Source organism: Balaenoptera musculus, chromosome 2, assembly GCF_009873245.2.
Source record: "Balaenoptera musculus isolate JJ_BM4_2016_0621 chromosome 2, mBalMus1.pri.v3, whole genome shotgun sequence".
In the NCBI taxonomy this organism is placed as follows: Eukaryota; Metazoa; Chordata; class Mammalia; order Artiodactyla; family Balaenopteridae; genus Balaenoptera; species Balaenoptera musculus.
Window position 1 is genome coordinate 52,038,496 of NC_045786.1, and position 15,694 is coordinate 52,054,189.

Consider the following 15,694-nt stretch of genomic DNA (forward strand, 5'->3'; position numbering starts at 1 on the left):
CATGGAATCCACTCCGATATCAAACTAATGCAAAACAAATTTGGAAGATACCATTCAAGGAAGTACTTTGAAATTTATAGGATCTAACAATGTAAAAAAAAATCACAAGGGATATTATGAAAGGATGTGTTAGAATAATGGTGTCTCTTAGAAAGGGAAGCACAGTGATATCGGGGCCTGGCCTAATACTACCTGCCAAGGCTCTGTGTTGCTGGGTGTGGGCTTGACATTCACAGATAAGCAGGTGGTAGCAACCAAAATCAGAACGAAGAACCAGAACACAGTCACTATTCTCTCCAACAGGAAGACTACACAACCCACGGAACCAAACTTAGCTACTGGGACAGACCCCAGAAACAACGGGAACAACCAACCTGTAGCCTGCGAAAAGGAGACCACAAACACAGTAAGTTAAGCAAAATGAGAAAACAGAGAAACACACAGCAGATGAAGGAGAAAGGCAAAGACCTAGAAGATGTAACAAATGAGGAGGAAACAGGCAGTCTACCTGAAAAAAAATTCAGAATAATGAGAGTAAAGATGATCCAAAATCAACAAATAGAATGGAGAAAACACAAGAAAGGTTTAACAAAGGAATTGAAGAACCAAAATGCAAAAAAAGTGATGAATAACACAATATATGAAATTTAAAATACTCTAGAAGCGATCAATAGCAGAATAACTGAGGCAGAAAAACGGATAATTCACCTGGAAGATAAAACAGTGGAAATAACTAGCACAGAGCAGAATAAAGAAAAAAGAATAAAAAGAATTGAGGACAGTCTCAGGGACCTCTGAGACAACATTAAACGCACCAACATTCGAATTATTGGGGTCCCAGAAGAAGAAAAGAAAAAGAAAGGGACTGAGAAAAAATTTAATGGGATTATAGCCGAAAACTTCCTTAATATGGGAAAGGAAATACTTAAATCCAGGAAGCACAGAGAGTCCGTTACAGGATAAATCCAAGGAGAAACACAAGACACATATTAATCAAACTATCAAAAGTAATTAAAAAAAATTAGAAGCAGAGAGGGAAAAACAACAAATAACACACAAGGGAATCCCCATAAGATTAACAGCTGCTCTTTCAGCATAAACGTTGCAAGCCAGAAGGGAGTGGCAGCACTTATTTAAAGTGATGGAAGCGAAAAACCTACAAAAAAGATTACGCTACCCAGCATGGATCTCTTTCAGATTTGCCAGAGAAAAAACTTTACAGACAAGCAAAAGCTAAGAGAATTCAGCACCACCAAAAGAGCTTTACCACAAATGCTAAGGAACGTCTCTAGGCAGGAAACACAAATGAAGGAAAAGAATACTATAAGAAACCCAAACAATTAAGAAAATGGGAATAGGAACATACATATCGATAATTACCTTAAATGTAAATGGATTAAATGCTCCAACCAAAAGACATAGACTGGCTGAATGGATACAAATACAAGACCCATATGTATGTTGTGAACAAAGGACCCACTTCAGACCTAGGGATACTAAAGAATGAAAGAGAGGGGATAAAAAAAAAAGAAAGGCGATGGAAAAGATACTCCATGCAGATGGAAATCAAAAGTCACCTGGAGAAGAAATTGTCACACAAAATAGGTTTTAAAACAAAGACTTTTACAAGAAATAAGAAGACCATTACATAATGATCAAGGGATCAATCCAAGAAGAAGATATAAAAATTGTAAATATATATGTATGTAACATAGGAGTACCTTAATAAATAAGGCAAATACTAACAGCCATAAAAGGGGAAATCAACAGAAACAAATCATAATAGGGGACATCAACACCCCAATTTCACGAATGGACAAATCAGTAAAAATGAAAATTAATAAGGAAACACAAGCTTTAAGATACATTAAACAAGGTGGAATTAATAGATAATTATAGGACTTTCCATAAAAAACAACAGAACACATTCCTCTCAAGTGTTCATGAAACATTCTCCAGGAGAGATCATATCTTCAGTCACAAATCAAGCCTTGGTAAATTTAAGAAAACTGAAATCGTATCAAGTATCTTTTCCGACCACAACGCTATGACACTAAATATAAATTACAGGGAAAAATCTGTAAAAAATACAAATGCATGGAAGCTAAACAATACAGTACTTAATAATCAAGAGAACACTGAGGAAAAATCTAAAAGGAAATAAAAAAATACCTAGAAATAAATGAGAAGGAAAATTAGACTACTCAAAACTTATGGGATGCTGCAAAAGCAGTTCTAAAGGGAAGATTATAGCAATACAATCCTAATTAAGAAACAAGAAACATCTAAAATAAACATTCTAACTTTACACCTAAAGCAATTAGAGAAAGAACAAAATAACCCCAAAGTTAGCAGAAGGAAAGAAATCACACAAATCAGATCAGAAAGAAATGAAGGAAACGAGAGCAAAGCTCAATAAAACTAAAAGCTAGTTCTTCGAGAAGATAAACAAAATTGATAAAACGTTAGCCATATCATCAAGATAAAAAGGGAGGAGACAAATCAATAGAATTAGAAATGAATAAGGAGAAGTAACAACTGACATTGCAGAAATACAAAGGCTCATGAGCGATTACTACAAGCAAATATGTCAATAAAAAGGACAACGTGGAAAAAATGGACAAATTCTTAGAAATGCACAACCTACTGAGACTTAACAAGGAAGAAATAGAAAACACCTATCCTTCTCAAACTCTTCCAAAATACAGCAGAGAGGGTGACAAACCCAAACTCATTCTACGTGGCCACCACCACCCTGATACCAAAAACTGATAAAGATGTCACAAAGAAAGAAACTGACAAGCCAATATCACTGATGAACATAGATGCAAAAATTCTCAACAAAATACTAGCAAACAGAATCCAACAGCACATTAAAAGGATCGTATACCATGATCAAGGGGAGTTTATTGAAGGAATGCAAGAATTCTTCAATATACGCGTCATACACCATACTAACAAGGGGAAGGAGGAAAAACCATAGGATCATCTCAATAGATGCAGAGAAAGCTTTCGACAAAATTCAACACCCATTTATGATAAAAGCCCTGCAGAAAGTAGGCATAGAGGGAACTTTCCTCAACATAATAAAGGCCATATATGACAAACCCACAGCCAACATTGTCCTCAATGGTGAAAAACTGAAACCATTTCCACTAAGATCAGGAACAAGACAAGGTTGCCCACTCTCACCACTATTATTCAACATAGTTTTGGAAGTGTTAGCCACAGCAATCAAGGAAGACAAAGAAATAAAAGGAATCCAAATCGGAAAAGAAGAAGTAAAGCTCTCACTATTTGCAGATGATATGATAGTAAACATAGGGAATCCTAAAGATGCTACCAGAAAACTCCTAGAGCTAATCAATGAATTTGGTAAAGTAGCAAGATGCAAAAATAATGCACAGAAATCTCTGGCATTCATATATACTAATGATGAAAAATCTGAAAGTGAAATTTAAAAATACTCCCTTTTACCATTACAACAAAAAGAATAAAATATCTAGGAATAAACCTACCTAAGGAGACAAAAGACCTGTATGCAGAAAATTATAAGACACTGATGAAAGAAATTAAAGATGATACAAATAAATGGAGAGATATACCATGTTCCTGGATTGGAAGAATCAACATTGTGAAAATGACTCTACTACCCAAAGCAATCAACAGATTCAATGCAATCCGTATCAAGTTACCAATGGCAATTTTCACAGAACTAGAACAAAATATTTCGCAATTTGTATGGAAGCACAAAAGTCCCCGAATAGCCAAAGCGATCTTGAGAACGACAAATAGAGCTGGAGGAATCAGGCTCACTGATTTCACAATATAGTACAAAGTTACAGTAATCAAGACGGTATGGTACTGGCACAAAAACAGAAATATAAATCAATGGAACAGGAAAGAAAGCCCAGAGATAAACCCACGCACCTATGGTCACCTTATCTTTGATAAAAGAAGCAAGAATATACAATGGAGAAAAGACAGCCTCTTCAATAAGTGGGGCTGGGAAAACTGGACAAGTACATGTAAAAGTATGAAATTAGAACACTCCCTAACACCATACACAAAAATAAATTCAAAATGGAATAAAGACCAAAATGTAAGGCCAGAAACTATCGAAGTCTTCGAGGAAAACATAGGCAGAACACTCTATGACATAAATCACAGCCGGATCGTTTTTGACACCCGTCTTAGAGAAATGGAAATAAAAACAAAAATAAATGGGACGTAATGAATCTTAAAAGCTTTTGCACAGCAATGGAAACCATAAACAAGGTGAAAAGACAAACCCTCAGAATAAATCAAAAAAACAAACATTCCAATCCAAATATGGGCAGAAGACCTAAATAGACATTTCTCCAAAGAAGATATACAGATTGCCAACAAACCCATGATAGCATGCTCAATATCATTTATCATTAGAGAAATGCAAATCAAAACTACGATGAGATATCATCCTACACCTTTCGGAATGGCCATTATATAAACATCTACAGACAATAAATGCTGGAGAGGGTGTGGAGAAAAGGGAACCCTCCTGCACGGTTGCTGGGAATAAAAATTGATACCGCCACTATCGAGAAGAGTATGGAAGTTCCTTAAAGAGCTAACAATAGAACTACCATACGACTCAGCAGTCCCTCTACTGGGCATATACTCTGAGAAAACCATAATTCAAAAAGAATTATATACCAAAATATTTTTTGCAACTCTAATACAATAGCCCGGACATGGAAGAAACCTAAGTGCCCATCAACCGATGAATGGATAAAGAAGATTTGGCACACATATAGAATGGTATATTACTCACCCATACAAAGAAACGAAATTGAGTTATTTGTATTGAGGTGGATGGAGTTAGAGTCTGTCACAGAGAGTGAAATAAGTCAGAAAGAGAAAATCAAATACCATAGGCTTACACACATATATGGAATTTAAAAAGTTCTGAAGAACCTAGGGACAAGAGGCGAATAAAGACAAAGACCTACTAGAGAATGGACTTGAGGTTACGGAGAGGGGGAAGGGTAAGCTGAGACAAAGTGAGGAGTTGGCATGGATATATATACACTACCAAATGAAAAATAGCTAAGGGTAAGCAACAGCATAGCTCAGGGAAACCAGCTCGGTGCTTTGTGACTACCTAGAGGAGTGGGATAGGGAGGGTGGGAGTGAGGGCGATCAAGAGAGGAGAGATATGGGGATATATGTGTACGTATACATAAATGGGAGAAAGCTAGCTGAGTACCAGATGGAGAACATCCTTTTATCAATGCCAATACATTCTATTGACTTCATGCAATGACTCGCTTTGCCATGAGTGAGAAAAAGAATTTCAGGGAGACATTTCCTATTCATAAATAACTAAAAAATTTTTAAAAGACATTTCCTACTCATAATAAAGAATTTCAAGAAGACATTTCCTATTCATAAAAAACTGTCCTAGAATTTCCCTGGTTGGGCAGGGGTTCGGAATCCTCCTGCCAATGCAGGGGAAACGGGTTCGAGCCCTGGTGCTGTTTAAACTGTGTTGTTCAGGGGTCAACTATTTAAATGGCATTCACATTTTAGTTACAACTATTTAGCATTTACTTTGTATTAGGTATTATAAGTAATTTAGAGATGATTTAAAGTATACAGGAGGATGTAAGTTAAATGTAAATACTATGCCATTTTATGTAATAGGCTTGAGCAACCGGGGTTTTGATATCTTTAGGGGTCCTGGAACGAATCCCCATGGATATCAAGGGGCAACAGTAGTTCTCTATTTAGAATTCTATCAAGAATTCAGACTGCTCTTTAAAGATAGTTACACTAATTATTAAAATTTACACTTAACCTAGTCGCATGATGCAAAATATTATGGAGTTTTAAAAGCCAATAAATTATTCATATTAACAAATAACTAGATCAGCCGAAAGGCCGACTTGAAACCAATCTAATTCCCAAGCCCTGTCAGAAAAAAACTAATTACGAAATAGTGGACCATAGATTCCTATTGTGGAAATTACCAAAAACCAAACAAACAAAAGCCATAAAACAAAAATATATTTAAAGATATTAATAATTTAAACATCTCTTTATATCTAGTTACATGTGTTATAGCATGTATATAATGATCACTTAATAAGATCAGATTTATGGATATATAGTTCAATATATTTAAAGAGAAAGTTTAAGACACTGTTTAAAGGAAAGGGAGAAGCTAGAAATTAAAACTGAACGACATTTCACATTAACTTCTTTTATTTGTGAATTATAATACCTGCTGTTTATTTTGTATATGTTAAGTTGTAGAACTCTCTTAGGAAATTGGTTTATATAAATCTGGTCAGGGATGAGAATCTTAGGCTTATGGACATAAAGTCAACATAGTCTCGATTTAAAGATATAAGACAATCTGATCACCCTTTCCGCAATCCCAGTTAAAACATTATTTTTGAGTTTTGAATCAGCTGTTTTGCCTCAAATATCACTTAGGAATCATGGTTGTCCGAATAGAATTAGTTTAAAACATACACAGGAAGAAATTCTACATGAAAGGGAAAGGGAAACTCCTACCTGCAGATGTTTTCACAATTTCTGTGGTGTTTCTGAGGCCCATGAAGTCAAACTGATAAAGCCGCCAGGATTTCTGATCAGCTGCCTCAACCGAATTTTTTCTCCATCTATAAATCATTTCTTCTTTGGTGTAGCCATCTGAAAATACAGAAAAAAATGTTAACACTTGAAGATGTAGGTTTGTAAAGCACTAATGTCAAAATTATTATTCTGAACATTTAATAGGAGTTGAAATTTTAGTCCATATTTAATCTCTAAATTTTCCTCATATGCATTGAAACTCCAAAAATGAATGGGCAAAGACCACCTAACTCTGAAGGTTTCTCATGTAGGTCTTTACAATCAGCTAGATGTTCCCAGCCACAAGACTTTCCATCGTCTGTATGGACACAACACACATCTTTCACTGTGGAAGGCTTGATTATAGATGACCTTCAAAGAATGGACTTGAAATAACTGGTCAGAGTCTCATTAGCTCCTAAACAGTAGGATCTAACAACCTGGCCAACACCCACCCGACCTTCCACCATTTTCCTGAACTTTGTCCAGATCTCAGGAAAGGTGAATCTAATTTTTTCTTTATAAACTTTTATTATAAATAGCTTTTATTATTTCTAACAGATTTATTTTTTATTATTGAAGTGTAGTTGAGCTACAATATGTCATAAGTGTACAGTATAATGGTTCACAATTTTTAAAGGGATAGTTATAAGCTACATTTACAGTTATAAGATACTGGCTATATTTCCTGTGCTGTACAATATATCCTTGTAACGTGTACAAAACAGTTTATACCATTTGATTCCCTAACTTCTAGCGCCCTCATTTCTTTCTCCCCACTGGTAACCACTAGTGTGTTCTCTAATCTGTGTCTGCTTCTCTTCTGTTCTATTCACTAGTTTGTTGTATTTTTTAAATTCCACACTTAAGTGATATCTTTCATGCACTGTTTGTCTTTCTCTCTCTGACTTATTTCACTTAGCATAATACCTTTAAGAAAGACAAAGTTAATAAGGATTTGAGAGCTCAACTGACTCTTAGTTATTCTCTGATTTGAGTCTCAAGTTCTGATCAGTTTATTTTCCTGAGACCATTACCCAACTTGTTAGTTACTCCAGAAAGCAAGATGTTCTGGTGCTCTAGGCTCACTGTGGGCAAAATGCCCAGAGCTGTGTGTCTTGGATAAGGATTCTACTCCATTCCTACTGGTACAGTTACCAGGGGTCTCCTGGCTCCCTAAGCCCAAGCCAGAGATTGGCCCGATGCCATTTTTCAACTCCTAGATCCCCTTTCTGAACAGCACTTTGGACCACACCGTTAATTCTCTGGAACTCTCTGGTGTAATAGAGCACAAGTATGCTTCCTGCTTTCTAATTGTGGATTACTCTGTGAAATTATTGTCAACATTGCAAGGATACTTGCTTGCTCTCCCCTAAAGGGACAAAGCTGACATCAAGGCACTTAGCCTGAAGTAAGCAAACATTTTACTTGGTCATTAGCCACTGTCTCAATAGCTTTATCTCCTCATTAAAATATCAAATTATAAAAAGTATTTTACGGTATAATTCTTTCTTTTTTGCTTTGTTTTGTTAAACAGCTTTATTGAGCTATAAAACACACATTTAACATACAAGTTCGGTGTTTTTTAGTATAATAGAGTGGTGCAACTGTCATATTAATCTAAATTTAGACTATTTTTGTCATCCCAAAATGTAACCCTAGTCATTAGCATTCACTCCTCTCTCCACCTCCTTACACATATGCCTCTCACCCAGACTAGACAACCACTAATACATTTTCTGTCCATAGGTTTGTCTATTCTGGGCATTTCATATAAATTGTGTCATACAACACGTTATCTTTTATACCTTTACTTAACATAATGTATTAAAAGTTCCCTCACATCGTAGCACATGTCAGTACTTCATTCTTATTTATTGTTCAATATATTCTGCTGTATGGATATGCAATTTTTAAATTTGTCATGCTGTTAGGAACATTGTGTACAAGATTTTGTGTCAATATGTTTTCAGTTTTCTTCAGTATATACCTAAGAGTGGAACCGTTGGTCATGGGTTAAAACTATATTTAATATTTCTCCAACAGTCATAGAGGTGTCAGGTTGTCACTTATTGTTTAATTTGCATTTCCCAAATGACTGTTGTTATTGAGGATCTTTCCATGGATTTATTGGTCATATGTTTGCCGGGTTATGTTCAATTCTTTTGCTCATTTTAAAATAGGGTTACTGCGAAGTTTGGAAAAATATAGACTACTCTGGGTATACAGTTCTTAACAGTGTCCTGAAAGAGGTCCATTATTTATGTTCACTCTGAGCATGCAGCCCTTTCACAGATACCATGGCACTGAGCTGGGAAGAAAAAACCTAATAACCCAAATTGACATGCACAGGTTTCATTGTCTTTCTGAGGTTCAGAAGTTTTCCTTAGGCAGATAATTCTGAGTTGTCCTTTTTTACTCTGCATAAATCATATTTTTCTGAAATGGTTAGTTTTTTTACCTCAGTATTTTCACAGCTTTTATGGGAGGATGGTCACTGAGGTCCTCACACCACCATTCCAAAGTTGATCTCCCTATGCTATAATCATGTTAAAAATAGTGAGTCCTCTTTGTTGAGTACCATTTGTTTTAATTGGACTTCTACTAACATTTTCCTTTAAAGCTTGCCGTTTTCTTCTAGACTGATCTTAGCATTGTAACATTAATTTGTCCGGGGCCAAACAGTTCAAAATTGATGAAACTGCATAACAAAGCCAAGTCTGTACAAACCCAAAGGCTTTTCTCAGCTCTTTTCTACCTAACTTTTCTTTTTATAAAACGTCCATTAGTATTTATTTCTAGTTCACAAGGCCTCCCTTTGTATCTCTTCCATAAAAAAAGACTCAGTAGTAATGGGTTAATAAAATAATATGAAATATTTTCTATAAGACGTAATTACATTTAAATTAACCATACTCTTTGAAGATGCATGCAGTCACCATCAGCATTATATCATCATCACCATCGTCATCACCACCACCAACAACACCATATTGCTTTCTTATGTAACTGTTATCATGTGCCAGGAAATATTCCAAGGTCTTTCAATATACTAAGTCTCACAACAATCGTAGTGACATAGGTATTTTCTCCATTTTACAAATGAGAAAGCTGAGGCACAGAGACTCAGTAATACACCTATGGTAGAGCCAGAATACAAACTTAGATCGTCTGATGTTAGGGTCTATCTACTTACTCACTGCATTACACTGGTCTCCACTTCTGATTGTTTATGTTCCAAAAAGCCAATCTTCTCAACATATAAGTATTTCCTTAAAGAATACATACCCTACCACAGAGAACACCAGCCACCCTTTCATAAACCCACTTTTCTCGAGTCGTATGGTGATTGCTTTCCAAAATGCATACTCTCTTGACCTTTGTGGAAACACAGGTAATGAAGGTTCTTTCAGAAGAAAATTAATAAAAGTTTTCGATACTCTAAAAAATATTCTATCAGCTACGGTTTTCCCAAGAACCTGATATAGACATCTTTGTTCTTTGGGGGCACTTCTTACAGGTGAGAAAGCTTCAAAGCTTTGAAGAACACCAACACCAAGGCAGTGAATTCCTTGGAGCAGAGTTGAGTGTGCCCATGAAATTAAAGGTAGTTGGAACCTTGGAGAACTAACTCTCAGAGGTCCTTAGAGAATCCTGGGGGAGGTGCAGTGACTGTTTTTTGTGTAATTTTGAGTCATATAGAAACAGCCTCCTATTCCTATTTGTTTCCTCTCTTTTGGTATTTTTGTTGTATATTTGACGTACTGAACTTAAAATTTGTATATTATTAAACCAATGAGTCATTTCTATATTTGTTTTTGTATTTATGTTTAAGTAATCCTTCCTTAAAATACTTCCAGATATTTTCAAATTTTAATTGTAATTATTTTAAAGTTTTATATATTTCAGTTTTTAGTCACTCTGAAATTATTTAGATCAAGGCCTTTCTACTTGAGTGTCACATTTCCCTGAACATCTGTGTGTGTGTTTGTGTGTGTTTGTGTGTGTGTGTGTGTGTGTGTGTGTGTGTGAGAAAGAGATGCTAACATATACTACATGATGTCAACTTTTTTCCCTTTTTCTTTTATTTTTTAAATTTTTGTTGAACTATATTTGATGTAAAATATTGTATAAGTTGCAGGTGTACAACATAGTGATTCACAATTTTTAAAAATTATACGGCATTAATAATTAAACCTGGAGCACTCACCGTTTTGTTGTTCTATGATACCTTTAGTCCCCAGCTGCTCTTTTTCTTTTCACCTTTACAATTTTAAAATATGTGTTTTATATATAATTTTCAGGGATTTGTATTTAGTAGAATAGGGAAAAACATACTAAATACATCTTCCCAGAATTAGAAGACTCTGATCCATTAATGTTTTTAAAGTGTGTCATTTCATTTGAAAATATTTGTAAGTTTTCTAGAGGTTTGCTGTTATTGAACTTTTACTTTCATTTATTATTTATTTTTTATTGAGGTATAGTTGTTTTACAGTATTATATTAGTTTCAGGTGCACAACATGGTGACAAGATTTTTATAGATTATACTCAAGTTTTTATAAAATAATGCTATTTTGCCTTTGCTGTACATTATAACCTAGCACCTTATTTTATACATAGTAGTTTGTATGTCTTAATCCCATACCCCTATCTTGCCTCTCTTTCTACACCTCTCCAAATTGGTAACCACTACATCTGTGATATAGTTCCCTATATCTGTGAGTCTCCTTCTTTTTGGTTTTATAAATTCGTTTTATTTTTTATATCCACATGTAACTGACGACATACAGTATTTATCTTTCTCTGTCTGACATATTTCACTAAGCATAATACCCTCTAGACCACACTTGCTGTTGCAAACTGCAAATTTTCTTTCCTTTATATGACGAATATTCCATTGAATATATCGACCATATTTTCTTTATCCATGATGGGCCCTTGCGTGGCTTTCATATCTTGGCTATTATATATAAAGCTGCTATGAACATTGGAGTTAGTGTACATTTTAAAAATATTTTCATTTTCTTTGAATATAGACCCAGGAGTTGAAATGCTGGATCGTAAGGCTCTATTTTTTGTTTTTTCACGAACCTCCATAATCTTCTCTACATTGGCTATACCAGTTTATATCCCCAGTGTACAAGGGATGCTTTTTCTTCCCACACTTGCCAACATTTTGTACGTGTGGTCTTTTTGATGATAGCCCTTTGACTGGTGTGAGGTGTCTCATTGTGGTTTTGATTTGCACTTCTCTGCTGATTAGCTATGTTGAACGTCTTCTCGTGAGACTGTTGGCCATCTTTGCCTGTGTGTCTTCTTTGGAAAAATATTCATGTCTATTTTCCACTTTTAATCATGCTGTAGGATTTTTCACTTCGAGTTCTATGAGTTATGTTTTTGGATATTGATCCCTTATCCATCAAGTCATATCACTTACAAATAAGTTCTCCAGTATGCTGTGTTTTCATTTTTTTAATAGGTTCCTTTGCTGTACAAAAGGTTACTAGTTTAATTAGATCCAATTTATATTTGCTTTTGCTTTATTTGCCTTAGGGGACAGATCTGAAGAAATATTGCTGCAATTTTTGGCAGTGTTCTGCCTGTGTATTTTCCTAGGAGTTGTATGGTTTCCCATCTGCCATTTGGATCTTTATTCCATTTTGAGTTTATTTTTGAATGTGGTGTGAGAATATATTCTAATTTCATTTTTTTCCTTGTAGCTGTCCTGTCCTCCCAGCACTACTTATTGAAGAAACTTTTTCTCCGTTATAGATTATTACTTCTTTTGTTGTCGATTAATTGACCATAAGCTCATACGTGTATTTCTGGACTCTCTATTCTGTTCCGTTAATCTTGTGTCGGTTTTTGTGCCAATACCATCCTGTTTTGATTACTGCAGCTTTGTAGTATAGTCTGAAGTCACAGATCATGAAACCTTTGGCTCAGTGATTCTTTCGCAAGAATGTTTTGCTTATTCAGCTTCTTTTCAGTTTCCATACAATTTTCAAAGTTGTTTGTTCCTCTTCTGTGAAAAATGCCATTGCTATTTTGTAAGGATTTCATTGAATCTGTAGATTGCCTTGGCTAGTAAAGTCATATTAAAGTATAAATACTTCTAATCCATGAACACGGTGCATCTTTCCATCTTTTTGTGTCATCTTCAAAGTTTATAATTAGTTTACGGAGTACAGATCATTTACTTCTTTAGTTAGATCTATCTTAGGTATTTTATTCCTTATTATGCAACTGTCAATGTGATTTCTTTTAAAACTTCTCTTTCTGAGTTCATTGTTAGTGTATAGAAATACAATAGATTTCTGCATACTAATTTTGTATCCTGCAACTTTACCAAATCCACTGATGAGAACTCGTAGTCTTTTGCTGTATTTAGAATTTTCGATGTATAGTATCATATCACCTGCAAACACTGACAGTTTTACTAGTTTCTTTCCATTTTTGATGCCTTTTATTTCTTTTTTCTGTCTGATTACCATTGGTAAATCTTCCAAAAATACATTGTAGAAAAATGGTGAGAAGAGGACTCCTTGTCATCTTCCTGATCTTAGAGGAAATGCTTTCAGGTTTTCACTGTTGAATATGAGGTGAGCTTGTCATATATTACCTTATTATGTTGTGATATGCATTCCCTCTCTACCAACTTTGATGAGATTTTCTATTATGAATGGAGGTTGAATTTTGTCAAACACTTTTTCTGCATCTATTGAGATGATCTTATGATTTTTATTCTTCAGTTTGTTAATGTGGTGTATCACATTGATTAATTTGCAGATATTGAACCATCCTGCGTGCCTGGGATAAATTTCACTTGATCATGGTGTATGACTAGATTTACTTACGGTGGTTTTTTTTTGCTTTTTAAAATATTTTGAATATATATTTATACAGAATGTACATACGTATGTATACATATTTCTGTTATATTTGTTACTTTTTAAAACATATTTATTGTATTATAATTTCTTTACATTGTTTTTTTAGTTTCTGCTGTATAACTAACTCAATCAGTGATATGTATACATATATCCACATATCCACTGCCTCTCACGTCTTCCTCCCACCCTCACTAACCCACCCGTCTGGTTTGTCACCAAACACTGAGCTGATCTCCTTGTGCTATGTGGCTGCTTCTCACTAGCTATATAATTTATATTTGATAGTGTATATATGTCAAAGGACTCTCTCACTTAACTGCAGCTTACACTTCTCTCTCCACGTATCCTCACCTCAAGTGCATCATCTATGACTGCGTCTTCATTCCTGCCTTGGCCCTAGGTTCTTCAGAAATATTTTCTTTATTCCATATATGTGTGTTAGCATATGGCATTTGTTTTGCTCTTTCTGATTTACTTCCCTCTGTATGACAGACTCTAGGTCTCTCCACCTCACTACAGATAACTCAGTTTCTTTTGTTTTTATGGCTAATATTCTATTGCATATATGTGCCCCATCTTCTTTATCCAATCAACCGTTGATGGACATTTAGATTGCTTCCATGTTCTGGCTATTGTAAATAGTGCTACAATGAACACTGTGGTACGTGTACCTATCAGAATTATGGTTTTCTCAGGGTATATGCCAGGAGTGGATTAGCTGTTCATATCGTAGTTTTATTATTAGTTTTTTAAGGAACCTCCCTATTGTTCTCCATAGTGGCTGTATCAATTTACATTCCCACCAACAGTAGGTTTCCCTTTTCTCCACGCCCTCTCCAGCATTTTTGTGTGTAGATTTTTTGATGATGGCCATTCTGCATGGTGTGAGGTAATTTCTCCCATTCGGAAAGTTCTTTTTCATCTTGTTTAATATTTCGTTTGCTGTGCAAAGCTTCTGAGTTTCATTAGTTTCCATTTTTTATTTTTTTCATTTCCATTTCTCTAGGAGGTGGGTCAAAAAGTGCTGTGATTTATATCATAGAGTGTTCTGCCTATGTTTTCCTCTAAGAGTTTGATAGTGTCTGGCCTTACATTTAGGTCTTTAATACATTTTGAGTTTAATTTTGTGTATAGTATTAGGGAGTGTTCTAATTTCATTCTTTTACATGTAGCTGACCAGTATTACCTGCACCATTTGTTGAAGAAGATGTCTTTTCTATATTGTATATTCTTGCCTCCTTATCAAAGATAACGTGACCATATGTGCCTGGATTTATCTCTGGGCCTTCTATCCTGTTCCATTCATCTGTATTTTTGTTTTTGTGCCATTATCATACTGTCTTAATTACTGTAGCTTTGTAGTATAGTCTAAAGTTTGGGAGCCTGATTCCTTCAGCTCCGTTTTTCTTTTTCAAGATTGTTTTGGCTAGTCGAGGTTTTTAGTGTTTAAAATTGTGAAAATTTTTTTGTTCCTATTCTGTGAAAAATGACTTCGGTAGTTTGATTGGGATTGCATTGAATCTGTAGATTGCTTTGGTAGTATAGTCATTTTTACAATGTTGATTCTTCCATTCCAAGAAAATCCTATATCTCTCCATCTGTTTGTATCATCTTTAATTTCTTTCATCGGTGTCATACTTTTCTGCATACAGGTCTTCTGTCTCCTTAGGTAGGTATTTTATTCTTTTTGTTGCTATGGTAAATGGGAGTGTTTCCTTAATTTCTCTTAAGATTTTTCATTATTAGTTTACAGGAATACAAGAGATTGCTGAGCATTAATTTTGTACCTTGCTACCTTATCAAATTCATTGTTTAGCTGTAGTAGTTTTCTGGTAACATCTTTAGGGTTCTCTGTGTATAGTATCATGTCACCTGCAAACAGTGACAGCTTTATTTCTTTTCCGATTTGGATTATTTTTCTTTTTCTTCTCTGATTGCTGTGGCTAAAACTTCTAAAACTATGTTGACGAATAGTGGTGAGAGTCGGCAACCTTGTCTTGCTCTTGATCTTAGTGAAATAGTTTCAGTTTTTCACCTTTAAGAATGATGTTAGCTGTTGGTTTGTCATATATGGCCTTTATTATGTTGAGGTTAGTTCCCACTATGCTTAATTTCTGAGGAGTTTTCTGTCCAGAGATACAGCTTTTCTAAGAATTTGTCTATTTCTTCCAGGTTG

At 34.9% G+C, this 15,694-nt stretch overlaps 1 protein-coding gene across 1 annotated transcript in view; it reads right to left on the bottom strand.

Annotated features, from left to right (window-relative positions):
- The window catches only part of GABRG3 (gamma-aminobutyric acid type A receptor subunit gamma3), a 588,733-nt gene that overhangs the window by 14,506 nt on the left and 558,533 nt on the right, over positions 1-15,694 (bottom strand). The window contains exon 6 of the mRNA XM_036845168.1: positions 6,562-6,699. Coding sequence (XP_036701063.1) covers positions 6,562-6,699 — 138 coding nt within the window. The remainder of the gene's footprint in view (positions 1-6,561; positions 6,700-15,694) is intronic.